Here is a 27,691-nt window from a genome sequence, read left to right as displayed (position 1 = left end):
AACTTCACATGATGTATTTTTATGTAATTGAAAATCTTTTAATTACTCTATCATACTGTATAGATATATATTCACTGAATAAAAAGATATACATTCACTGAAATTTAATATTAAATGATCTTTTCACTAAAAGTTGCAAGTATTAATTTTTTTTGCTGGATTGAGTTATCTTTATAATTACTAATAAACATGTAATTTATAATTATTAAACCTATTGTATAGAATTATATTGGAAATGTATTTCTTAAAGTGATGGTGTTGATGTTTTCCTTCCTTATTCATTTAGTTCATGTGTCCATAAATAAATGTTATTTATTGGTCTAATAAAACTTTCAACAGTGATTTTCTTTTTAAACTTTTTTTAGATATAAGTGCTGAGAAATCTTGGTCATATAATAAATAGATGGATATAGAAAGAGTTTTGCTATAGCATTATCATTCAGTTCTTTCCTTTTGAATTAAATGGCAGGAAAATCACCTAGCAATGTAATAAAAGTTTAAAAGTTAAAAATAATTTGTAATCCAGCCTCTGGATTTATTGTCTTTCTGAATTTGGGGGAAATATACTAAAAAGGCTTTATCAAGACTTAATGATTGGCTAGTAGTTACACTTGTTACTTTTAAATTCCTTTTAGATTCCTATTTTTTAACCAGATAATCTCAGAAATAATTGGAAAAATTGAAATCTTGTTAATTTCTAATTGGCTTTTGCCAATTTTTTTCGTAAAAATAGTTTTGTAAAATATTGTGGGTTTTTTCTTTAAAAGAACTGCATATTTAACTCTCTTGATCTATGGAAAATGTCTACATATAACTTACTTGTCAAGGCCAATTCATAGTACAGCCAGTCAATTAAATCAAATGTATTATTTATCTATAATAAATAGTGTTTTTTTTCTGTTTTCATTTCATATATACATGTTAATCTGCATCTTCATGATGACATTTCACTTTAGAATTCTAGGCAGAAAAATGTAGCCTTGGTTTTTTTTTTTTGTTTTTTTTTTTGCGGTACGCGGGCCTCTCACTGTTGTGGCCTCTCACTGTTGTGGCCTCTCCCGTTGTGGAGCACAGGCTCCAGACGCACAGGCTCAGCGGCCATGGCTCACGGGCCCAGCCGCTCCGTGGCATGTGGGATCTTCCTAGACCGGGGCACAAACCCGCATCCCCTGCATCGGCAGGCGGACTCTCAACCACTGTGCCACCAGGGAAGCCCTGCAGCCTTGGTTTTGACCTAAGTTTTTTTACCTGGTTGTAATAAAGGCATGCAAATTTAAGGGTTTGTTGGTTTTGTTTTTGTTTTTTTAATGCTTTCTTTGAGTTGTTTTCACGTGATTTGTTCCTTGGGGCAGTGCTTTTCTTGATAATAACTGGAGTAGAAGATACAAAGTCATTGAATGCAAATTTTTATTACTTTTGCTTTTCCATTTTGCATTATTGTTGTATTAAGAAAATCTTAATTTGGTCCAGAACACCCAGTTTCTAACCTGTGGTTCACTTTTAACAGAAATATATATAAAACGGGGAAAGATACGAAGCCCTACTACTGTTTCATGTGCCAGAAGAGATTCCAGATACTATTATGTCAAATTGTTCCTTTCAGGAGTATTTTAGACTCTAGTACAATAAATGAGAATTATGTCTTTTGTAAAGTGGAAAAAGGTTTGGTGTGAAAGTGGAGATAGGAAAGGAGATATTATATGTACCTTTCCTACAGATGGGTTTTAAAGTAAATCAATTTAAGAAAGTGTTAAAGTGGAGATTGAGGATTTAGGAGTTGATTTTCTTAAAATTATCCATGCCCAGTTGTCCTTTAGAAAGTCTTTGTGTATCCCAGGGTTTTAAGTATCCCTGGATTTTTAATGGCTTGTGAGTAATATGTAGGTCCATATGGAACATTGGTTTAAACTAATATAGTCCCTTTTTTGCATTCAAAAATGAGCATGGAATTAGGAAAAAGCCTTTATTTTGGTTCAGAGTGTCTTAGTGTTCCCTTTCTCTTCCACAGAATAATCTCTTTGCCTTTGGATTTCTGCAGTTTCATTATACCTCTTTATATAAAGGATGCGTATCTTTTATTAATTCTGAAAAAATTTTAGTTATTATCTCTGAATATTGCCTTTCCTCATTTTTTCTGGAACTAACTTTTATTAGATATGATAAGGCCATCATTTTTTTCCATGTCCTACATATATTTTATATGAAAAAGAAAAAAAAGAAAGGATAAAGGGCAAAGAAAGAAATCATCCCTGTACCATATCCTACATGGTTTCCTCAGCTTTGTCTTCCAGTTCACTAACTTATCTTCAGCTATATCTAATATGCAATTTAATCTATCCATTCTTTCTTTTTTAAATTTCAGTGACATCATTTGTAGAACTTCTGTTGGTTCTCTTTCAAAATTTTGTTTTTCATAGTGTCTAGTTCTTTCTGTACTGTTTCAGTTTCCATTTTGTTTTTAAGAATTTCAGTGCCTTTAATATATGTTTTTAATGTGTCTAATCATTTAATAGATTCTTTTAGGTTATCTTATTTTAGGTGCTAAATTTCCTGACTACTTTTTTGTTTTAGTTAAATTGGCTTCGTCATGTGTGATAAGTTTGGGTGGAAGGTACCACATGTTGATAACTTTTGCACATTTAGCAGTCCCAATGAGATACACACTCATACAGCAAATATGTATTGAGCACAGTGTTCTAGATGATAGAGAGCAAAACAGACAAGTTTCTTATTCCTATGGAGCTTATATTTTGGTAACTGGCTGTTTATTAGTTATTTATTAGTTATTAATGATTAACGTTAAAACATAAGGGTTGGCAAACCAATGCTCACAGGCCAAATCTGGCCCACAACCTATGGTCTATGAACTAGAATAGTTTTTACATTTTTTAAATGGTTGAAAAAAATCAAAAGAATACTGTTTTGTGACATGTGAAGATTATATGAAGTTCAAATCTGTATCCATAAATATTTATCAGAAAACAACTGTGCTTATTTGTTCATGTATTGTCTGTGACTGCTTTTGTACTATAAGAACAGATTTGTTTCAGCAGAGACTGTGTGACCCTCAAAGACTAAAATATTTGCTGTCTGTCCCTTTACAGAGAAAGTTTGCTGACCCCTGTATCATTGTTTATACTGTGTAAATATTTTCTGTACAGATTGATATCCAGTTGAGGGCAACATAGCTTTTTTGGATGGCTGGTATATTAGAGTAGTTAGGCAGAATATCAGATTTTAGGTCTGCTTGCAACTATCTACTCTATAGGATGGTTGTGAGAATTATGAGAACATGTAATCCACCTAGTACTTGGCACTAGCAAATCTTCCATAAATAGCAGTGTTATTGAACCTTTGTAAGCTGGTTTTCCTTTTCAAATAACGATGTGTTTATAGTTGCTTTTCTGACATCAGTTACGGCCCATGTTTGTGGTTTTATAATCATGTGATTTTTTTGTGCTAATCCATTTGTCCACAGGAGTTCTCCTGATGTTGTGCTTGCATTAGCTAGAAAGCTCTGTTAGGCTGCTAAATAAGGGGTTGGAGGGGAAGGAGAATTAAAGTTTTTCAGGGGCCTTTAGACTGAATATATCATCTTCTCTTTAGTAGTAGTAGTGCTCTAATCTGTGATTTAGCCATAAAGCGTTCAATTTTTACTTGTTTACACCTTATTTCTCCCAATAATTTGATGTAGATTACCAAGAGCACAAATAAAATGAGAGAAAATAAAAATTATTAATTACGTAAAGAGATGTAGATGTGCCACACATCTAATATAATTTATATGTTGTATTTTAATTCAACAGGTATCTCTAAATTTTCTTGCACCTGGAATTATGTCCTATAGGTTTATGACTGTGTGAGAGGAGAATCTTTTACAAATGTACATCCTGTGATTCTCCTGTGGAGTGATATCCTCCCCCACCACCCCAGCTACTTTCTAAGTATAACAAATAGTAAGGAACCTTTCCTAAGGGAATTTGACAATACAGGAAAAGGTTTTCATGAGATATCTGCAAAACCAGAAGTACTGGTTGTCTTATTGCTGACTGAAGTGCGTGTAGCTTTTGATAGTACCTTAGGGCAGCAGAATTGGGAAATTTAAGAATTTGCCTTATGCAAATCTTGCTCTATTGATGGACTTTGGGTTGTCTATTGCTATGCCTAAATGCTTTCTTAAAAAGAAAATTTGGAAATGTTTAAGCACTTGATCAAAAATATGTTGAATTAGCTGAATTATATGCCTATATATTGGGTGAGATAATTTTGGCTTAACCAGTTCTTAAGAGGAAGGATTAGCTTTCTACATTTATATAAAGGAATTTTTAGTGCAGTTCCTTTGATTTTGAGATTTTCTGTATCCTAATGATTTTGAGTGTTATCTGGAATAACATAGTTTGGTTTTGCCTCTTGTTAAGAATTTATATGTCTACAAATAATACTATAAAAATTCCTTATACAGTGTAGTATGGGAAAGCATAGGCTTTGGAGTCAGGTCAGTACTTTGTTCAAATCCTTTTAACTAGTTCAGACAAGTTACTTTGCTTTTTAAGCTCAAGGATCTAATAGCATAGGGGTAGAGTTTCAGTAAAGTTTAAGGCGGTATATGGTGGAGAGATTTTGTTGGAGAAAGAGACTTAAAGTGGGAAATTTGAGCATGTTAATCCTATCACTCAGTAGCATCAAGTAATTGACCTGATACTTTAGGTGCAGTTTCTGAATCCCAATCTGAAGAACTGCTGAAATGTATAAAATATGGAGATTAAATGAGATATTGAATATAAAGTAGTTAGCATAATGCCTATCCATAGTAAGCACTCAAATATTAGTTGTAATTATCTATATACGGAGGAATGAAATTATATGGTTAGTTTTTAATGGAAACTTCTGCTTCCCAGATTCTTTTTTTTAAAAAATTTATTTATTTTTGGCCGCGTTGGGTCTTTGTTGTGGAGCGTGGGCTTCTCATTGCGGTGGCTTCTCTTGTTGCAGAGCATGGGCTCTAGGCGCGCGGACTTCAGTAGTTGTGGCTCGGGCTCTAGAGCTCAGGCTCAGTAGTTGTGGCGCACGGGCCTAGTTGCTCCGCGGCACGTGGGATCTTCCCGGACCAGGGCTCGAACCCCATGTCCCCTGCATTGGCAGATGGATTCCTAACCACTGCGGCCACCAGGGAAGTCCCGCTTCCCAGATTCTTAACAGGACATGTATCAAAATCACGTGCAGCACTGGCTCTCCAGTGTTAGTGTACATCAGAATCACCTGGAGGGTTTGATAAAACAGATTGCTGGACCTTACTCCCACAGTCTCTGATTTAGGAGTTCTGGAGTGGGACCTGATAATTTGCATTTTAAAGTGTTCTAGGTAATGCTGATCTTGAGAACCATTGACTTAGGGCATTTTTGCAAAATAACAAAGGAATAGGCCAAAGTCACAGTGACTGGATGTCCTGAAATTTCAGATGAATGTAGCTTAATGACCAATTGTTTATGATAAAATAATTTATGGACTTTCTAATTGAGGATATCTGTGTTTCTACTTGAGTGGGAATTAATAATTACTGAATTCCTACCTATTTGTCCGTTCCAGAGCTAGGCAGTTTGTATATAGCTTTGTTGATGCATAAAATAACCTCGTGATTATAAGGAAAGTTACCTGGCTAGGAGACAATTCTATTTGATTCCTGAGTTATCGTTCTACAATAGCACTATGTTTCTGTGAAAAAGGGTCACCAAATGCGGAAGTGATTGTATTCTCTTTTTCTAATGGAAATGAAATAGTGTGATAACCCCTCTTATCTTTATCCCCTATAGTTCTGTTCCTGTTATCAGTTGTTTCTCTTGGTTTTGATCATTGTCATCTTTATGAGCTTGCTTATGATTGGTAGATATTGCATATGAAAAATCACAGAGATAATTTGAGGCCTAGGATAATATTCCCTTCCTGTAGGGATACACGTTTACTTTTGGCTAGTGACCAGGAGGAGCCTTAGCAGTCTCATATCACCTCGATCCAGTGGCTCTCCAAACGTAGTTCCCTTTTTAGCAGTATCTGCATCACCCAGGGACCTGTTAGAAATGCATATTCTCAGGCTCATCCCAAACCTCCTCAATCAGAGTAAACTGTAAGGGTTGGACACAGCAATTTGTTTTAACAAACCATCCAGGTAATTCTGGATTTACTCTAAAATTGGAGAACTGACTTAATTGAGTTGGAGGTTGAGATGAATGGAAGCTGGATTTATAGTTGTAATTCACCCTTATTCATAGGCTATATCCTCATTCAGATTTTGAGGTGTTTATGAGGCAGTCCATACTTGGTGGATGTTGAACTCTGCTTTTGTCTCCCCAGTTCTCTGAGTCTTCTGGGAGTTCAGCTTAGCTTCTCAGCCTCTCATCTTCTGCAACTCCAGAAGTTGCATCTTCTGGAGACAACAGGTGTCTCAGAGAAAAATATGAATCTGGGCTCAGATCTCTGAGTTTCTTGTCCCTGATCTTAATTCTTAATTCTTCACTGCCTTGGTAGCCCTCAGGTGCTTCAAACAGATTTTCTTTTTTTAAGAAAATTTCTATTTTGTCCAGCTTTTCTGGTTTTCAGAGAGTAGAGGGAAGATTGAGCTGCATTATCTAATCTGCCATCACCATAAATGAAGGAGTCCGAAGTACATGGCTGTAAAAGATTTAGAAGTAAAAAAATGTCTCAAAATGATAAGCAGTGTTTTCAAAATACAGCTTTTTGGAGTTTTGGGATACAGACATGCCTCAAAACAAGAATGGTGCTGGCACAGTGAGCTCTTCTCCAGAAGACATTTTTTGTGGGAGATATGTGTTTTTAGGGAACTGTTAGGTTTCTGTGGAGATAATTGGTGGGGCTAAAAGCCAAGTTGTTATCTTCTTATGACTACATTTTCTTGTAAAAGAGTAAAAAATAAAATATTAGACTGCTGTTTCAAAACTAAAAGTAGGTAAGAACCATTTTTTTTTTTTTTTTTAAGAATGATTTTTAAAATGTTGTTTTGGGTAAATTACCACTAAGAACTGAGGACTTTTGTCTTAAAGAGTCTGAAAACAGCTTTTAAATGTCTTGTGCAAAGAATGTAATAAAGCTAGGTTTCTTTGTTGAGAAGAGCTTCCCAAGGAATGAGCCATCCTGTTGTCATACTGTAATCTCTGCAAAGTGGTTGTTATTGATATGTTTGTATTATTATTTTCAAGTATGAAAATATGAAGACATTATCTCGGTTTCTGTGTTTATATAGAAATTTTGATGCTAAAGCCCGAGTACTTGTACAATGACAATTTACTGCCATATTTGGTTGTACTGTCCTATGGGTAACATCAAGGCCTGTTAAGCAGGGGAAATGTTTATTTTTTGCTTTCGGGAAAGAGCTATCTTAAGATCCTCTACCTTATCCCTTCTGTTTTTCTCTTTTAATTTTCTCAAATATCTTGGGTGATATTGAAATGAAAAGGAAATAATATGATAAACTCCCATGTTCCTACATATTTATGTTGTCCTTAAGGGAAAAAAAAAAGTATTACAGTTGAATTACTCTTAGATCTGTGCCGCTGCCATCCTTCTCCCCCATCCCCAATATCTGGTACATTTTTATTGCTTTTTTAATAAATGGGTTTTCAAATAATTGTTGATAAGTTATCTTATTATGTTGTTTATTGACTTTAACATTTATGGTTTTTACAGTTAAATCGTCAATCTGAAATTGTTGCTACTAGTTCTGGTGATCCCTGGAAGACATGTACAAAACGAAACAGGACTGAAAGCTTAAAACCTTTGAAAGGCAACCCACTTGGACTTAACATGTTGAGCAGCACTAAGAAATTGAGGTATAGGCACTTCACCACACATTCCTACAGAAAAAGAGTTTGACACCAAAAACTAATTGGCTACTCCAACTTAACACCTTTTCTTTTCACTTTGTCAGTAGATCTAATCCTACACACTGGGCATCTTTGCTTTGAATCTTGGGAATAGGCTTGATTGCAGTGATTTCTTGGTTTGGAGTTAAAATATTGAAAGAAAAATTTCAGTAGACTAATATTTCATAAGATGAGCTTGCTTTTATGAAGTTAGCAAAATCTTGGTTATAATATTACAGGTAGGTCACGTCTCCTTTGGGGGATACTTACCAGGATTATCTCAATGAGGGACTCTTTTTTTTTTAAGATTTCTTAATTTCCCTTCTCTTCTAGATATAACTCATCTTTCCTAGTGGTTGTCATAGTGAACCACTATTACTGATACAATTGGACTGTTACATATCCCAGAAATAGGGTTGAAGTCACTATTTTATTGCTACTTTGTCAGTTTATAGACAATTGAGGTACATAAAGGCTAAATAATTTTCAAGTCATTGGTAGAATCGAAAGTAGAATTTAGCACTTTTAATTTTTTTTTATAATTAACATTTAGTATTATTTTGGCATATAAGAAAACTTTTGTATACTCATAGTACATAGTTCGTATACTCATAGTACATAGATAGTCTTAAATAGAGAATAAGAAGAAGAAATATATCAGGATTAATTTACAGGAATTCTTACAGTATGAAACATTCATTTAGGATTCCTGATTTCTGTTCTAGTGTTCTACTCTTTATCTTCTTTCATGAACTGGATTGGAAACATTTCAGAGACAAATTCAGAAAGTGGAAAACTAATGGACAGTTTAACATGGTCAATGGGTTTATGTATAAAAAATTTTCTTTAAGTGTTACAGGTTTGTGTGTGTGTATGCTTAGATTTTAAAGGGTTTATTTTGCATAAGTGCATAATTTTTCCCTGTTTAAATTATTCTTTGTTTCTTGACTTCGCAGTGCAAATACACAAAATGCATCATTATGTTCTGGAACTGTAAGACGTTTTCCTCATACTAATGCACAGATAGCAATAGTAAAAACAGCAGCCCAAAGGTAAGGATTCTGATTGCCTTTGTTTAGTATATATACACCATCCTCTTTAATAGGAGTTTTTCACTGCCTTTTTTTTTTTTTAAACCTTTTTTTCCCTTAATTTGTGGAACTTTATTATGTTTCCATTGTCTCTAAAGAGATATTGATGTTTCTGAAATAATTCATGTCCTAGAATTTTTTTATTTTATATCTGCTTTTGAGTAAATCATATTCTGTAAATAGAGACATTTTAAGTAAAAGCTATTCTATTGCATTATGTTTCTGTTAAATTAAGCTGATTTTTACAACATTTGACAGAGAAATCTTCAGCTGGTAGTTTAGTTCTGATGAGTAAAACTACAGTTATTACCTTTCTTTGTAAGGTTTATAAGATTTCATAGCATCAAAGTAAATCACATTATTAGTTTTAAATGTTTGAGAAATTTTTGTGTTTTCAGAAATTTGAGTGTTCTCATTGATCATGAAAGTATTACTTGAATCTTGAAATAATGAACGTAACAGTGTAATGCTTGGTGTTTTTAAATGCTTTTGAGGTTTTTCATAACCATTTTTGGATGGTTATGAAATTTCAGTTGAATTTCAGTTCTTCGTCAGTTTCAGTTGACCAAGAAATTCTTAGGCTCCAACAATTAGAAAAATAATTTATTTCTTGCATTTTGAATAGTTGCATAAAATTTTTATAACTAGTAAAATTTAAAGATTTTTTTTTAATATATGCTAGATGTTGTTCTTCATTTTTTAAAATGTTGATCTAGACTGCTACTCATTCAGAAAATGTGTCCTGACTCTTACCCTTGCTGTATTTGCTATTTATGTAGATTTGCTATAACAGAGATTTTCAACTTAAATACCTTATATCATTCTCATACTTTAGGACAATAAGAAAACCTTTCCTTTGCTTAAATGTATTATTTTTCGTAGTTTTGACATAAGATATTTCAGAAAATCAACTAAAAAGATGGAGAAATTACTATACATGCCACAAAATTGGCTTGCCTTACAAATCAAGCTTTCTGGCCTACATGTGGCACAAATATGAGAACAAACAATAAAAAGAGAGTAATTAGCGGGAGGGAAGAAGGATAGACACACTGTTTCTCACACACTGATCACATTGATAGAATTCATCGCTAAGAAAGATCTGTCTACTTGCTATTCTGAAATGTGGTCTAAGTTGAAGTACTGATTTATAATCAAGTGATATATTCTACAACCAAAATTATTATTGGTTTAGAAGTTATCTACCAGTTTAGAATTATTTACACTATGCCTTATTCTCCCCATCCCTCCTTTCTTCATTGGTAATGTTAAAAAATTGATTCCAGTTTGGGAATTGGTATGTGTTTTGTTTTATTCTAGGTCCTGGGACATCTTATACCTTGCCATGTGTATCATTGCTCATCTGTATGAAAGATTAGATTCTGTTAATAGGAAGTGGTATTTACTAGTAAAATACTGTTTCTTACACACACACACACACACACACACACACACACACACACACACACACACACACACACACACACCCTAATTTAATTTGTATTTAAAGAAACAATCCATTAAGGAAAACAGATTCTACTTATGTTTGTCTCATAAAATAAACATTTCTTAGTCCTACTGCAGTGTGACTGTTGTTAAAAAGATTTTGAAGTTCAAATACCAGTCATGGAGAGTTTTTCCAGTTTTCTTCCTTCAAAAATATTGAGTGATTTTATGCTACATACCAGGTATAGGTAGAAAGTAGTCAAAGATGAATATGACAGTATTTGCCTTGAAGCTCAAGTGTGGTTAGGGTAAACGACAGAAAGACAAGTAAACAGATGATTACCTGGTGAGTGCAGTGTAGAGATATACAAAGTATGTGTAGTACTGTTTACAGAGAAGGGAGCAGTGAGGAGTTCACAAAGGAAGTATTAAAGAAGCTTTTGAGTGTTTTAGCTAAAAGAGAACACTCCATGCATTAGGAACCACATCTTCAAAGGCATGAAAAAAAGCCTTCACCTGAAACGATTGCTACCAAACTTTTGGTTTTAATTAGTGTAGTGTTGGCACAATTGTCAGGCCTCAGATGAGGATGAGCACACTGGCTTTTACAGTTTCTCCTAACTTTTCTTATTTTCTCAACTCTTAATTTGAAATTATTAAAGGAAATGCCATCAGTTGGTAATTCACACACATAATCCATTACTCCTGGGGTGAGTGGTATAACTTGTCTTTTAAGTAAATCAGACCTGCATTTTGAATAATTTGTAAGATATGGGAACAGGTATAGCACACGTTTTTAGTCTAAAAGAAATGAATGAAGATTGTTAAAGTATCAGATCAGATTAGCTGCTATTTGGAGAATATTATGATTGCAGTCAGTTTTCTTACTGCTATTCCAAATGTTAATTTAATTCATATTTAAAAGATAGATTGTTTATATACTAGCAGTGATGGAGGAGGATAGTATTAGTATGGAAGAAATGAAATGCAGAAAATTAAAAATCTTTATAACTATACCATCTCCACTCCTAACTTTAACCACACTTGGAAAAAGAGCACATTTACTGGTTTATGTTTTATTTACATTTTCACTGTTTTGTTTTGTTTTTTATTAAGGATAGGTAGAAAGCCTTAAAAAGGACCATAGGGGGAAATGAATGTCTACAAAAGCATATATAATCCATAAATGGGAAAATGGGCTCCTGGAATAAGCAAGATTTAATTATTAATGAAAAGCACCACTTTGAAAGAATTTTTGAAGTCCAAAATCAGGTCATGGATACCAGAATCAATCAGTCTGTCTTTTTTCTTTCCTTTTTTTAAATTTTAAGAGCAGAAATAGTCCAAAAAGAATGTACGTCGACATTTTTACAAAGCCCTATGTTACTGATAATGGCTTCCCGTCTCATTTTTTAAAAGCTTTTTTCTTTCTTCTTCTTCTTTTTTTTTTTTAATATATATAAACTCTTCTAGGGCAGGGCTTTGGTAATAAACACATATTGAGGAGTTTTGGAGAATTACCATAATGTATAAATTAGATACAGTAAGTGCATTTTTCTCAAGGATAAGAGAAATGAGGATGGTGTATATATTTTTTGGTTTTGTTTTCTTCCTAACTCCCTTGGTTTATTGGAAAGAACCAAACCTGTTTCTTCTACTTTTACTCTGTCTTCTACCTCTTTTACTCTCAACAGGTGAGTTTAAAGAATAAAAGCAAGAGAGTACTAAACTCTTCTCACTTCTTGAGCACAACAGTGTAGGGTTGGAAATGGCTAGATTAGGTATTAACGTCTAACTTTTCGTTTTTATTTTACTTTTCCTGGAAATATTACACCATAAGAAATAAGTATATAAGAGTAGACAGACTATATTTAAACTTTTATGTTTGTATTTTGTTTCACTTTAATAGGGGCCTGATAATTTTCCTTCATTTTTCTGTCATTTGTCCAACATAAATTTATTTTATACATATTATCCCATTTTCTAAATAGCAGAAGTAAAAGTTCAAATGTGGTATTTGTGTAAGTTTATAATAATTCTTTTCCTTACTATTAAAACTTTTTTTAAAAATGTGTTTCTTTTCAATGTTGTTTATGTAAAACCAACTTACCCTTATTATTTTTTCTTAATTTGCTAGGATTAAATTGATATTTTACTGTGTGCTTCACATGATGGGAATATAAGAGTTAATATGGGGACTCAGGGATTTTTGTGAACTATGTTTTGCTTACAGTTCTGAATAGTTTCTTTTGTAATAGGAATAATTCTAGGATGTGAATCTTATTCTAAATTGAGGGTTTTATAATTTTACCCTTGAGTACTTGATATTGATAGCTTTTTAGATTTTCCATGAATTGTGGAGAAGGGTGGACATTTTATACATTGGACTTTTGGTTAGAGGCCATGATTTTAAGTCCCAGGACTTTTCTTGTGTCCCAAACCGTGTACTGTATTTGTATTTAATCTAAGGCTTTTGTGCAAAAGTTTCAGCCTTAAAAAAATTTTTTTTTCTTACTCAGAAGCAAATACAGTTGGACTTCTGTATCTGGGGGTTCCACATCTGTGGATTCAACCAAGCACAGATAAAAAAAAAAAAAAATCCAAGGGAAAAATTCCAGAAAGTTCCACAAAGCAAAACTTGAATTTTCTGGTACTCAACAACTGTTTACATAGCATTTACATTGTATTAGGTATTATAAGTAGTCTAGAGATGATTTGCAGTATATGGGAGGATGTGCTTAGGTGATATGCAAATACTATACCCTTTTATATAAGGGACTTGAGCACCCACGATTTTGTTATCTGCCTTGGGTCCTAGAACCAATCCTGTGCAGATAACCGAGGGATGACTTTAATCACGCCTGATAGTGGGATTGGGACCTCTAAAAATTTTATAACTTTTAGGAAGTTGTATTGTTCCTTGAAGACAATTTCTTTAACCACTCTAAAATAACGTATATCCTCAAGTGTTGGATGGTTAAATAAAGCTCTTTCAAGAATTTTTCAATCTTTGTACATACTTTTTTATTCTTTAAATATGTTTAGATATAAATTATTTTCTGTACTGACAAAAACTGAAAGCCAATTTACATATCTGACAAGATTCAAAACACTAGTATATAACATATATATAATGTGTTTAAAACAAATTAATCACAGAGTTTTGCCTTATTGACTGCAGTTACTAAAACTACAATGATATATCAAAAATGAGGTCTTGCCTCTTACATTTTTTTTCTTTTTCATGTTTTAAGCAGTCTGGACCAAAAGGAAAGGTAAGCTCAATATTGATGAAATTAGAGCATGGATACAGCAGTAAAATACCAGATTATTTATATGCTTTGAAAAATGTCCATTGAATTAGAGTTCATCATTAAGTTTATTAATTATTTTAATAAAAAGGAAACTAATAGCACAACATGATATTTGACTTATGTGGGTAATATTTCACCATAATTCTCAATATATATATATATTTTCCATGAATGATTATTATATATTTACACTGATATGTAACTACTTTTGTTTTAAAAATAGAATATTTCAGGATCTTAGTAGTAAAATTGTTTTCAGTTACTTAATTTAAATATTTCTTGTATTTCAGTGGTAATATTTTTGGTTTATACTTTAGTAGAGTGAGGGGAAAAATAGAAGTAGAATACCTTAAGCTTGGAGTTAAAACTCTAAACATCAAAAATTTGTGACAGAATTTTATGATCACTCTTTGTTCCCTTTGTAATAACACTGGCAAACACATCATCCTTTAGCAGAAATGTTGAATAATGTAAATAACATGGAAACAAGTTTTTAAGAACACACATTTCTTAGAATAGTGAAATGATTGTAGTTTTCTAAATCAAATGCCTGTAATAATAGCTCCTCTCCTCAATGTATGTATGTGGAAATTTTTGTGCATGTGTGTATCTTTTTTTCTTGCTTCCATGAGTTTCAAGAACCTTTTATGAATTCTCCCCTCCCAAAACAGGTAAACAGCCCTTGTTTTAAACCAATACTTTAATATCATTGGTGATGGTCAAAAGAAGGGACATTCTATAATTTTATTTAATTATGTAACTTTGACTCTATAATTTTGTTTAAAGGTATAGAGGAGGCAAAGAGGACAACTTGCAATATTTTATACAATGCTATATATTCCATCTTACTTCATGAACACCAGGTTTCTGAACTAAAGATGATCCTGTCAGCAAAAGATTTAGGCATATTTATAATTCTGAAATACTTCACAGTTCTTACATGGTTTAAATGAATGCGTTGTGCAAGTATTTTACTACCTTCCTCCTGGGAAAGAAAAATTATTTTTCTATTGTGTCTGTTTTTCTCTCTGAGTAAATTGTTATTTCTTGTCAGACATAGATGAGTCATTTTATATCTTTCGAATTTTTAATTCATAAGTGACTATATTTTGGGGAGAAGATCATTAATAAGATGTTTTTAAGTAACTATACAGTCACACATGAACCAGACTGTTGTTTTATAGAAATAAACAAATTCTTTCCTTTATGTTATAGTAGATAAAATATAGGTGCTGTTATATTTATCAGAATAGTATAAAGATCTTAGAATATTCTCTTATAATAGCCTTGGTGGGTTTATACTGATTTTTTTCTACTGTTTTGGCTTCTTATGCATATTTCTGTTGTGGAAATTTATTCATTGATACATTCAGCAAATATTTCAATGACTCTATGTGCCAGGCACTCTTCTAGGAGCAGACAAAAATCCCTACTCTCTTGGAGCTTATATTCCTGTTGGAATAATACTGGAATAGAAGTCAGAGATGTAGAATTAAGTAACCAGCATTACCAGTAGGCACATAACTTACTCTAAAATGGGAATAATGATATTTGTCCAGTTTTAAAGGAGATTTGTGAAGAACAGAGATTTGTTCTGTTATGAGATAATTATTTGAAACTGACATATACACTGTAAAGTTTGAAATTTCTGTAATAAAAGGTGCTGAAATTCTTTGTCTTTTTGTACCAACATTACCGCCAGGGGCTAGGCGTGAAGCAGCATCTATTTATAAAATATGTTATGATGAATACACTGGAGTGCTTTATTCAGCAGCTTAGTTACTGTTAGGTTCAATTTAGCCCATTAATCCTTTGGAATCTCACCTAAAATTATTTTATCTTTGTCAGAGATAAACTGAGAAGAAATTTTGTGTCAGTAGATTTTACTTTGTAAATTTTTTTTACGTAAGCCATTTTTCCTCCCTTATGAACAAAGCCACATCTTTTTTTCTGACCTTTGAAAAGTAATAGAAAATCTTTTATCTTTATCCCTTAACACATGAAGGACTGTAAATCTCTGAACTAAATGATTTCTTTAAAAGAGGATGGTTTATCTAATAAACAAAAGTTAGGTAGTTGTGGAAGGTTAATCTTTTCCAGGTTTTTTCCCTTTGTACTGTATACTGGGCACAATGAGGTATATTTTAGGTTTAAAACCAAGCTGGAATAAAAATTAAACAAACGATATTAAGGTCCAGAGCTTGCAAACTTAAAAAATTTGCTGCCATTTTTCTTTGTTGTGGGTGACTTTGACAACTTGAATGACTTGAATTCTTTTCTGACTCTTGGACAGTTGGCTTGTGAATATAGTGTACGTGGTAGCACCAGCAACCTAGAATATTTAATCTGGTATTAGAACTTTTTTTTTTCTCCTTAGATAAAGACAGTTGAACTATTATGAAACTGAAGCACATACTAATTTTCAAATTAAAAATTTTTTTTAATATTTTTATTATAAATATGTGCGTATCGTAGAGAATTTTGAAACAAAAAGATACAAAGGGAAAAGAATACAATAAAAGACATATGAAACACTAGAAATTTAACTTAAAAGGGGGTATTGAAAAGACAAGTATTACAATGAAAGATTTTATAATTTTTAAAAAGCTCATCAAAAATTACATCATTAGTATCTTCATGCATTTCTTTCCAATTTTCTTTTTCCTGTGTACTTTTAAATATACCTAATACATGCAGTCATAATAAAAGTACAGCTGCATATTTTGAGTTTTCACCTAACAGTATGTCCTAGCCTTTTTCCCTGTTAAGTTGGCTTCTAAAAATGATTTGTAATAATTACGTAATAGCTTGTCCGGCAGATATACATAATTTATTTACCCATTAGTCCATTTCTTGTTGTTTTTCACTGTTGTATATGACAGCGGTCCCCAACCTTTTTGGTACCAGGGACCGGTTTCATGGAAGACAATTTTTCCATGGAAGCGGGGGCAGCGGATGGTTCAGGCAGTAATGCGAACACGATGGGCAGCGGCAGACGAAGCCTCGCTCTCTCACCCACCTCTCCCCTCCTGCTGTGCGGCCCGGTTCCTAACAGGCCGCGGACCAGCCGAGGCCCGGGGCTTGGGGACCCCTGGTATATGACACATTGATGAACAACTCTGCATGTAAATCTCTAAGTGCATCTCCTAAGATAAATCTCTGGGAAAGGATTCTTTGGGCTAGGTTACAGATGTTTTTAATGCTCTTGATAGGTATTGGGAAATTGTTTTGCAGACAGGTGGTACCAATTTATATTAGCATTATAAATTGGTGTCTCAAGGTACCTGAAAATAAAATTATATTCAGATGGTACTGCCTTCCTTAGAATTATGAGAGTCATCTGAAACCGTAGATATAATAAGAGTATAGCAAGATGATAGAGTACAAGACTAATAATGTTAATAATTTTTTATTCACTCTGATCAGTTGTGGTATATATTGGAAAGACCAAAATTTCCTTCACAGTAGCAACTAAAATTAAATATTCAGTAATAAAATTAATGATGTGTAGATCCTTTATAAATATATCTAAAGAACCTGATCTGAGGCATATATTAGGTTCCTGGTTGGTTATTTGATATCAGTGCTCCTTAAAATAAACTTAATGCAATTTTAGTCAGAAATCTTGCTGACTTTGTTATTTTAGGAAATTTGGCCAATTGATTCTAAAGTTTATTTAGGAGAGTAAATATTTGAGAAGAGTAAGAGATGAGACTTACTTTATAAAAAGAAGAATAAGTGGGGGAAGAGAAGAATGACATGTCTTACCACATAATAAAGCATACTGTGAAGAAAACAGTGATTGGATATGGAAACATTGGAAAAAAGCCTAGAAAGGAGAGCAGTAAACAGACTAGAGATTCCAAGTATATTCAATTTCCAGCTACCCTGTCTAATCAATAAATGTTTAGTTTACAGTGCCTGAATTATGGTATTTGCACATAGGCTAATATTTTGAATTACTTTATGGTGGCTCTGCATGGTGGCCAGTGGTTCAGTTTTGACATTACCACCCTTGTTCAGCATGATTGTACAATTATTTGACCTGATAAATACACTTCTCCTTACGTACTGCCTCTTAGTTATACACATTTATTACTTCCAAATATTTATCAAGTGCCTGCTGTGTTATAGGTATAAGGATACAGTGATGAACAAAACAAACAAGATCTCTGCTCTCGTGTAGTTTACATTTTGATGGGCAAAAACTGATAATGAACAAGTAAAACACCAAAAAATAAGTTCTGTGTAAAAAAGTATAATTGGATGATGTGGTATAGAGTGACAGTATGGTTTCTTTAGATGTTCAGAGAGACACTCAACTATGAAGCTAACATTTAAGCAAGGACTGAATGAGCAGCAGTCAGCCATACAGTGATCATAGAGATGGCTTTTCCACATAGGGAAGAGGTGGTGCTAAGATATTAATGCTGGAGTGAGTTTGGCATGTTCAAAGAACAGAAAGAAGGACTGCGGGGTGGGTTTGGTTAAGGTCAGCTAGGGCCCCTAGATCATAAAAGGCTTTCTGTAAGATGATCTGAAGAGTTTGGGTTTTATGTGGTGCACTCACTAGAAGCTTTCAGGTCATTTTAGGTAGGGAAGTGTTATTATTACCTGATAAATCTTTGAGATTTAAAAAAATAATCTTTTGTATATGATTTATAATTTGGCACAATTAAAAACTTAAGTCAGTGGCATTCAGTTAAGGCTAAGCGTGATTTACTTACCAAATAGAGATACGCTACAAAAGAAAATCAGTAATAATCTTTGACTATTCAAAACTATCTCAGCAAAATCTAGGAATTGGAGAGGTAGAAGGGCAGAAGTAAAAGGTATCTTAAGGCCTTTTTTTTTTTGGAAGGGGGACTGAATGGGGTAGGATGGGGAAGTAAAAGGATTTTAAAGATCTTATCCCCTTAGAGATGATGCAATAGAATATCTTGTTTGAGGAAATAGTTGGAATCTTGAGAACATGTTGATGAACAAAATATGCAGTTGGAATAAGGGTTGAGAGAGGGAAGGTAACTATTTGTTAAATTAACCAGGGGAGGAAAAACAAATGAAAGGTAATTGTGCAAATCAGTAAAAATAGGGGAAAAGAGTGACAATAAACAAATATAAGAAACAACTAATACAGTAAGATGAAAGGAAAACATGAAGTTTATCAGATGCAATAATGATTGTGAGCAGGTCGAATATATTTAATAAGAGAAAACTGGTTGAATTAAACCCAGCTATATCATGTTGTTTACCAGAATCAGATACTTATAAAATAACAATTTGTAAGTAAAGGGGTCTCTTGAGTCTTAGACTCAAAAGAAATGCGAACAAAAGGAAAGCATGAGTAGAATTTTAGCAACAAATGAAATAGAATTAAGGATTAGAAGCACTAAATAGTATAACGGAGCACATTTTATAATGGAGACACTCGTGAGAGTGTAAGTAACAACGAGCTGTGTAAAGCTCCCCTAAAATATCTAAAATGCAAGGCGTTCTTGGTTAGAGTACAACTTCGGGAGATTTTAATACATCTCTTCAAAAATTAGATTACAGTTTAAACATGAATTTGGATAATGCATTTTCATGAAAAATGAACACATTTAATTTATTTTATAGGAATTTACATCTTTTGAGATCAGTTCGAGCAATGGAACGATTTATAAAATGAGTTTCAAAACCAACTTAAAAAAAAAAAGCAGCACTCAGATCCTGGTTTCTAATACCACTCTAATAAAAGGAACATGGAGAAACGGCTGATTCTAGGGATGGGTTAGGGAAAACACAAAATGATCATAGAGTATCTTGTAGTATCAGAATCCAAACAGGCATTCAAAAAACAAAGGGGTACTTGCTTCAGCAGCACATATACTAAAATTGGAACGATACAGAGATTTTCATGGCCCTTGTATGAGGACGACATGCAGACTGGCAAAGCATTCCATATTTCTGTAAATTTTATGTATGTTTTATCAGAATTAAAAAAAAAAAATGAGGTCACATGAAAGGAACACAGGAGCCAACTGAAAGAGCTCCCAAGGGCCAAAACTGAAACAATTGGATTATAACCTAAAGTATAAAATAAATATTCATGAGTCATACTGGTATAAATGATTGAATAAGTGATTTATTTATTGAACTATCCTGGGGTTTTTATAAGCTGCATAAAATGAATTGGGGGAAACAGGTGTTTATACAGAAGAATTCCAAATAATATGTGTAGATAGTTTCCTCTTCAGGAAGTAGAATTTAACTACCCCTGCCCCTTTTGTGGGCTGGACTGATTGGACTTGCTTCCAAATAGAATGTCGAAAGGGAAAATAACTTTGGAGTGGAGAAACCTGGCAAACACTACTTTAGCCAGATGATCAAGGATAACCTCACTAGTGATGTAAATCATCGATACCATGTAACCCCTGATATGATGTGATGAGATGGGTACTGTCCACCAAACCTACAACTTCAGTATAATCATGAGAAAAACATCAGACAAACCCACATTGTGGGGCATTCTACAAAATAACTAACCAGTCTCTTCCAAAGTGTCAAGGTCATGAAAAACAGTGGGAAACAAAACAGTCTGGGAAACAAAAAAGAGACTAAGGAGACATGATGACTAAATGCGATGGATCCTAGATTGGATTCTGGAACAAACAAAGGATATTAGTGGAATAGCTGGCGAAGTTCAAATAAAGCCTGGCATTTAGTTAATAGCAGTGTACAAATGTTGATTTCTTTTTTTGACATATGTATGAGGGTAATGAAGGTGTTAACGTTAAGAAAAACTGGATAAGGGATATAAGAGAATTCTGAATTGTCTTTTCAAGTCTTCAGCAAATCAAATTATTCTAAAATAAAGTTTATTAAAAAAAAAGGTCTGAAGGCTGTCTAACCTTTAATAAGGAGTCTCATGTTATTTAAAGAGTTCTGCACAGAAGGAAAAAACTCTCCAGTTCACTTAATGCAGCTTGTAAAAACGTTGGGTCCATGAAGTGAGGTTTTCTCTAAAACTTCTATGCAGAACACAAGCCCTCAGAAGCAAAAAAAATGCTCCCGCTTGGTAGAAGACAGAAGATAGGGACACTTCTCTGTTTCTGCTTGGTTTGAGGTAGGAAAGAAAATCCACCAGGAAATTAAATTCTAGCCTTAAGCATCCTACTAGTTTGGAGTTTGAAATTTTAGTGTCTGTAGAGTGATGGAACTCTCAAATTAAGAAATTAACATGAAATTTCATTTTTGATTACCTAACAAAGTTCTTTTAAAAACTAAGTTTTAAAGAACACAAGATTATAGCTAGAAAGTTCTTTTAATTCCCTTATTAAACAAATACTACTTTTATTCTGAAATTCTTGTATTCTTGTATTAAACTTAAGGTATGCTTTTATTTCTGTAATTTACTCATTATAATACATTTTTTAAAACAATCTGCTCTGTCTGTATAGGGAAAGATGTAGTAAATATTAGATACAGAATGGCCATAAGGTTTGGAAATGTTGGCAAATATGCATAATTTTTATCATTACATTACGATAATGATAGGTCATGGATGTTACATGATATATTCAGTGCATTGTTTGTTCCTCATCAGCAGTGCATGGTTCAGTGCACTGTGTCAAACAGCAAAGAGCAGTGTGAATTAGTGCAGCATTTTCAGAAATCCCTGCACATCTATGATATGTTGCCTCCAGTGATTTATGCCAGTTATTACTGAATAAACCTGTGTTTATAGCATACCCCAGAATAAGTAATTAAGCAGAGAAAAATCCAAAACATGTATTTCAGATTTTGTGACCACTCTGTCAAATTATTTTGCTTGTTGATAATCCTTAGTATTTAAGAATACCTACTGTTTCTGTTGTCCACTGTTTTAAATATATATAATGCATAGAGGTTTTGTAGTTTAATATAATTGTATCATCGTATTTTGCTTCAGATTTATTGACTCGGTTGCCTTTTATAGTTGGTATCTTTACTTTTCCAGTGTAGAGTTATAAAAATTAGAGATTAAAAAATTGTTTGTTTTAAAGATAAGACTCATATCATTTTTAGTGTGAGCATGTGTAGTATATAAAAACATGCATTTTATTCAAAGCTAAATGTAGTTAGGAGCTGAAAACCTACCTTATTTTTAATAACACTAGTACCACTATCTCTAAGGCAAATTCTCATCTTCACAGCTCGTATCCTCACGAATCTTAAAATTTTGACAGTGTGGAAATTACCCAGTTGTACCAAATGCTGCTCAGTAATAATAATTGAAATGGTGAAAACACCATTACTCATCAATATTGGTGCAGTTTGCCAAGATTCAGATTCTGATGTTGGTATTTAATAGTTGTGTGACCATGGGCAAGTTAATTAACCTCATTGTGCCTCAGTTTCCTCATCTGTAAAGTACTAACAATAGTATATACTTTATAAGGTTATTGTGAAGATTAAAGTAATTATTAGATACAAAGCACTTAGAACAGTACCTGGCACATGATGCTCACTATTTGCTAACTACTGTCACATATACACTACTATCACTATTATTATTTTCTTCTTGTGTCATTTTCATATTTTGTTTTCAATTTAGGTGCTCTGACTTTTACAATATAAGAATATGAAATCCTTACAGGAAAATTCCTTTAGGATTTTTGTTTAATTAATTAATTATATTGCCCTGTGATAAGTATTGATCACTCGGGTGAATGCATTTACAAATAACAGAATAACCTCCTTTAATTCCCCCGTTAAATAAAATGGAAATATTTTTAGAAGCTTTTGTTTAGGATGGGAAGGTAGCTATTGTAGCTCCCTGGTTTATTGCATTTTTTGCAAACCTCCTCCTTTAATGCTTTTATCCCACAATTAGCTATAGGATTCTTGCTTTTCTCCCAAACTATTGTATATTTGGACTTCTGTACTATTTTAGGATCCTTATTTACTAGGGATTCCTGTTCAGAATTCTGAAAATTGGTTAGGTGTGAAGTCTGACAATGTAATATATTTTTTAAAGTATAATTATACCCCCATAATGTAGTCATATTATAAGACTAAAATATTTATTTCATGATTTCTAGTTTTGTACACAACATTTTTTGTACTGCTTTTGGAATTATCCTCAAGGACAAGATCTTATTCACTCTTTATTCTTTATTCATTGATCTTTAAACTAGAAACATTTACAGCAAAATTGGGCAAGTTGAGTATTTATTATAAGCTAACTAACTTTTTTTATTCCAAAAATGCATGTGACAATGAAATATTAGGAGTTTTTTTTTTAAGTTTTTTTAAACAGATTATGAAGGCAGTTCCAAAAGAAAAATTCTAAAGTTTTGTGTATTGGGGGAATAAATATATAACTTTCCAAAGTGACTACTTTGAAAGGACAAATACTTGTATTTATTTATTAAATATTTGTTTGAAAGACTGCCTGCTGTCAGCTTTCATAGATTGACAGTTTAAATAAAATATAGTCACTGCCCTTAAGGATCTTATAGTGCATTAAGGTTTACTATATTTGGGTAATATAGTGTTACTATTTTATAGTACCACTTTTTATATGACAAGCTATGATTTGCTTTTGGTAAACATATTTTAAGTATTCCCTCTACTTTTTCATTTTAAAAATATATTTTTCTTTTAGACTGAAACTATATAAATTTCCTTTTCTAGGAAAGAATATCCACCTCATGTCCAAAAATTTGAAAGTAATCCTGTAAGGTTAAGTCGGCCCCAAGGTGTTGGTAAGTGTGCAGTTTTTTTTGTTACACCTGTGAAGGGTTTTGAGTAGTTGTAAGGAAGGTAGAATAGGAATATGGTACCAGTTTTAGAATATTCCTAGGTATAATAGGAATATATAGACCCATTTTTTTATAATTGATTTGAGAATTTATTTATTATAATTGTGACCTGAAATCATTGGGGAATGATTCAAGGAGTGCACATTCAGGTGATTATAGTTGGAAATCTTTTTGATTATATTAGCATTGTTGTTAAACTCAGGATCCAAATATTAACTCTAGATGGGTTATAGCTTCAAAATTGTGTTTTGTTGCTCTTTGTTATAATCTTACATTATGTGATTTTCTTGATTAAAATGGTTTTGATCCTAAAATTTAGAATACATTAGGCATTGAATTAAAAAGAGCCCATACCTGATAAAACTGTGCTAATAGTAGATGTTGGAAAATTATTGTAAGTAGAAGTTTATATTTGCGTTGAAATAATTTTTAATACAGTGATATATTAAGCAAAAATAAGAGCAGATAGCATTTATGAAAAATGTTTCACCATCAAATTGATGTTCATTATCTAGAATACAGATTCTTAATCTGTGTGTCCATCTTGTTTGTCCCAGACCTTTGCTTGTTTATTTATTTATTTTTTGACTTTTTAAAAATATTACAGTTGATTTACAATATTATATTAGTTTCAGATGTACAGCATTGTGATTCAGTATTTTTACAGGTTATTCTTTATTATTACAAGATAATGGCTGTAATTCCCTGTGCTATGGAATATATCCTTGTTGCTTGTATATTTTACGAATAGTAGTTTGTATCTCTTAATCCCATAGGACTTTGCTTATTTAAATAGCACTAGGGGCTCTTATTATCCAAAGTCTAGTGATTTTAAGCAGCTCCAGTGGGTAAGACTCCGTGCTCCCAGTGCAGGGGCCCGGGTTCAATCCCTGGTTGGGGAACTAGATCCCGCATGCATGCCACAACTAAAGAGCTCACATACCTCAACTAAGAGTCCACGTGCCGCAACTAAGAAGTCTGCATGCCACAACTAAAGATCCTGCATGCTGCAACTAAGACCCGGCGCAGCATAAATAGATAGATAGCAGCTAGGTTTTCCTGACTGCCAGCAGTTTGTTGTTTCTGGTTTTTTTTTTTTTTTTGAAGCATCTATATTTTTCTTTTAGTTTGGGTGAAAATCTTTTATGCATATATTGAACATATCCTATTTTATAAAGAGTATATTCCAAACTTAGCTTCATCCTTTCTTAACAACTTTGCAGTTATGAATGTGAATTATTATACTTCACAATGCATAGTTCTGTTCACTAAGTTTATTAAGTGTAGTAATAATGATTAGCCTCTTTAACATTCATACCTTAAACCTTTATTGAATTCTTAATCTGCCCTAGATGCTGAGTCAGTTGCTTTACATTCATTATTTGTTTTTATCGTGGCTCCCTACCCAAGATCTCAATAAGCTAAATCCAACTTTACCTACATTTTGTACAGAGGAGCAAATTGAGGCTCGGAGGGATTACACAACTTGCTCAAGGACACAGACTAGTATTGGAATCCAGGTCTATTTAATGCTAAAGGCCATGCATTCTCTTAACCACTGTGCTTTACTATTTTCTCCTTAGATCAGAAAGAAACTTACTCCTAATCCTCAGGGAAGAACTGCACAATAAGTACTATTATCATTCCCTTTACACAGATGCATTTCAGTAAGTTAAGTGATTTGGCCCATTATATGGTTTTAGATACCAATCAGCCCCAGACTTTTTTGAAAAATTTTTTGTTTATTCAATAATATTCATTAAGTAGATAAGAATAACCTTTTTTTAAGAAAAACTTTTTATTTTGAAATCATTTTAGACTACTGAAAAGTTATTAAAATAGGACTCATTTACCCTTTACCCAGCTGCTCCTAATGTTAACATGTTACAATCATGGTACATTTACAAAACTAAGAAATTGGCATTGGTATAACATTCTTAACTAAGCAACAGACCTTGGTCTCATTTCACCAGTTTTTCACTGGTAACTTTTTTCTGTTCTAAGATCTAGTTTGGGATCTTACATTGCATTTGTTTGTCACATCTCCTAAGTTTCCTTGACAATTTTGAAGAGTAATGGACAGTTACTTCATAGAATGCCTTTCTGTTTGGAAGTTTATATGATGTTATCTTATGATTAGATTGAGGCTATGCATTTTTGGCAAGACTTTCACGAAAGTGATGTTGTGTCTTTTTCTACACATTATATCAGGGGTTGTATGATGTTGATTTGTCTTACTGCTGGTGATGTTAAACATGATACCTTGGTTAGGTGGTTTCTGCTGGGTTTCTCCACTGTAGAATTATTTTTTTTCCCTTTGTACTTAATAAAGATCTTGGGAGAGATACTCTGACACTATGCAGATACCCTCTTTTTCCTCAAAATTGCACCCACTGATTTTGCATCTATTGGTGGATCTTGCTGGCAACAATTATTACTTGGTGTTTATCTAATGGTAATTTTCTGTTTTCTTCATTTCTTTTACATTTATTAATTGAAATTCTTTTGTAGGAAAGAGCTGTACCGTCTCCTTTACTTACCTATTCAGTTTATGCCTGTGGACTCATAATAAAGTGTGTGTGTAAATACATACTTACATACATATATATATATACACATACATATATATACACACATATACATATATATATAACATATATATGTTATATATATGTGTGTGTGTGTGTGTATATGTGTATCTATCTATCTATATCTATATCTATATATATATATAGGGTTGGCCAAAAAGTTTCTTTGGTTTTTAAGCAAAAATAAAAGACACATTTTTCATTTTCACCAAGAACTTTATTGAACAATGTATTCACCCTTTTGTTCCACTACCTGCTGCCATTTTTCAGGCAACTTCATAATTCCATGTTCCCAAAACTTTTTATCTTTTCGAACAAAGAACTGTACCAGTTGCCTTTTACAGTCTTCCGGAGAATGGAAATTTTTTCCATTAAGAGAATTTTGTAAAGGCCAAAATAAATGTAAATACAAAGGTGCAATGTCTGGTGAATGCGGCGGATGAATCAGAACTTCCCAGCCAAGCTGTAACAGCTTTTGCCTGGTCATCAGAGGAACATGCGGTCTTGCGTTATCCTGATGGAAGATCATGCGTTTTCTGTTGACTAATTCCGGATGCTTGTCGTTGAGTGCTGCTTTCAGTTGGTCTAATTGGGAGCAGTACTTGTTAGAATTAATCGTTTGGTTTTCCAGAAGGAGCCCATAATAGGGGACTCCCTTCCAATCCCGCCATATACAGAACATCACCTTCTTTGGATGAAGACTTGCCTTTGGTGTGGTTGGTGGTGCGTCATTTCACTTGCCCCATGATCTCTTCCATTCCACATTAGTGTACAGTACCCACTTTTCATAGCCCGTCACGATTTGTTTTAAAAATGGAACGTTTTCGTTACAAGAATCATATGGAGAAGTACGCTCAAGGTTTCTTCCGCTTAACTTCTGTGGATCCCAAACATCAAAGCAATTAACATAACCAGGCTGGTGCCAATGATTTTCAACTCTTGATTTGGATATTTTGAGTATGTTGGCTATCTCTCGCGTGGTATAATGTTGATTGATCTCAATTAATGTCTCGATTTGATTGCTATCAACCTCAAGTGGTCTACCTGACTGTGGAGCATTGTCCAGCAAGAAATCTCCAGCACGAAACTTCACAAACCACTTTTGACACATTCGCTCAATCGCAGCACCTTCCCCATACATTGCACAAATCTTTTTTTCGTTTCATTTGCGTTTTTAACCTTTCTTGAAATAATAAAGCATAATGTGCCAAAAATGTTGCATTTTTCTTCCATCTTCAATATTAAAATGGCCACACAAAAATTCACCAATTTTGATAAGTTTTTTTTAAATGCACACTGATATGACAGCTGTCACAACACAGTCTAACAATATTGTTTCAAATGAATTTAAAGACACCTAAGCTACTAGAGGCATCCTATGGAAAAAACGAATGAACTTTTTGGCCAGCCCCAAATATATATACACACACACACAATCATGTGGACAGGTAATATTTGTAAACTTTGGGAAAGGGATATTGGTATATTTAGCTTGTAAACTACAGCTGCTTTGTGTTAGGTAGGTACACGTATACTTGGGTATAGTATGAATGACAGTGCTATAACAATATTGCATATATTGTTGCATAAAGA

At 33.1% G+C, this 27,691-nt stretch overlaps 1 protein-coding gene and 1 non-coding gene across 11 annotated transcripts in view; both read left to right on the top strand.

Moving 5' to 3' along the window:
* Window positions 1–27,691, top strand: part of SENP6 (SUMO specific peptidase 6) — a 102,600-nt gene that overhangs the window by 21,464 nt on the left and 53,445 nt on the right. For 7 of the 10 annotated variants that reach the window (XM_067702746.1, XM_067702744.1, XM_067702745.1 and 4 more), the window contains 4 exons: window positions 7,699–7,841; window positions 8,831–8,926; window positions 13,666–13,686; window positions 23,383–23,453. In XM_067702746.1, coding sequence (XP_067558847.1) covers window positions 7,816–7,841; window positions 8,831–8,926; window positions 13,666–13,686; window positions 23,383–23,453 — 214 coding nt within the window. In that variant the 5' untranslated portion in view covers window positions 7,699–7,815. Of the gene's footprint in view, window positions 1–7,698; window positions 7,842–8,830; window positions 8,927–13,665; window positions 13,687–23,382; window positions 23,454–27,691 lie in introns of those variants that run through there. The other 3 variants (XM_067702742.1, XM_067702743.1, XM_067702750.1) reach the window with 3 other exon arrangements.
* Window positions 19,570–19,673, top strand: LOC137205155 (U6 spliceosomal RNA). Its single transcript, XR_010934018.1, has one exon. It is a non-coding gene; the product is annotated as a U6 spliceosomal RNA (small nuclear RNA).

This window comes from Pseudorca crassidens, chromosome 13 (genome assembly GCF_039906515.1).
Source record: "Pseudorca crassidens isolate mPseCra1 chromosome 13, mPseCra1.hap1, whole genome shotgun sequence".
Lineage (NCBI taxonomy): Eukaryota > Metazoa > Chordata > Mammalia > Artiodactyla > Delphinidae > Pseudorca > Pseudorca crassidens.
Note: the sequence above shows the minus strand (reverse complement) of the source record. Positions and strands in the feature narration are given on the sequence as shown.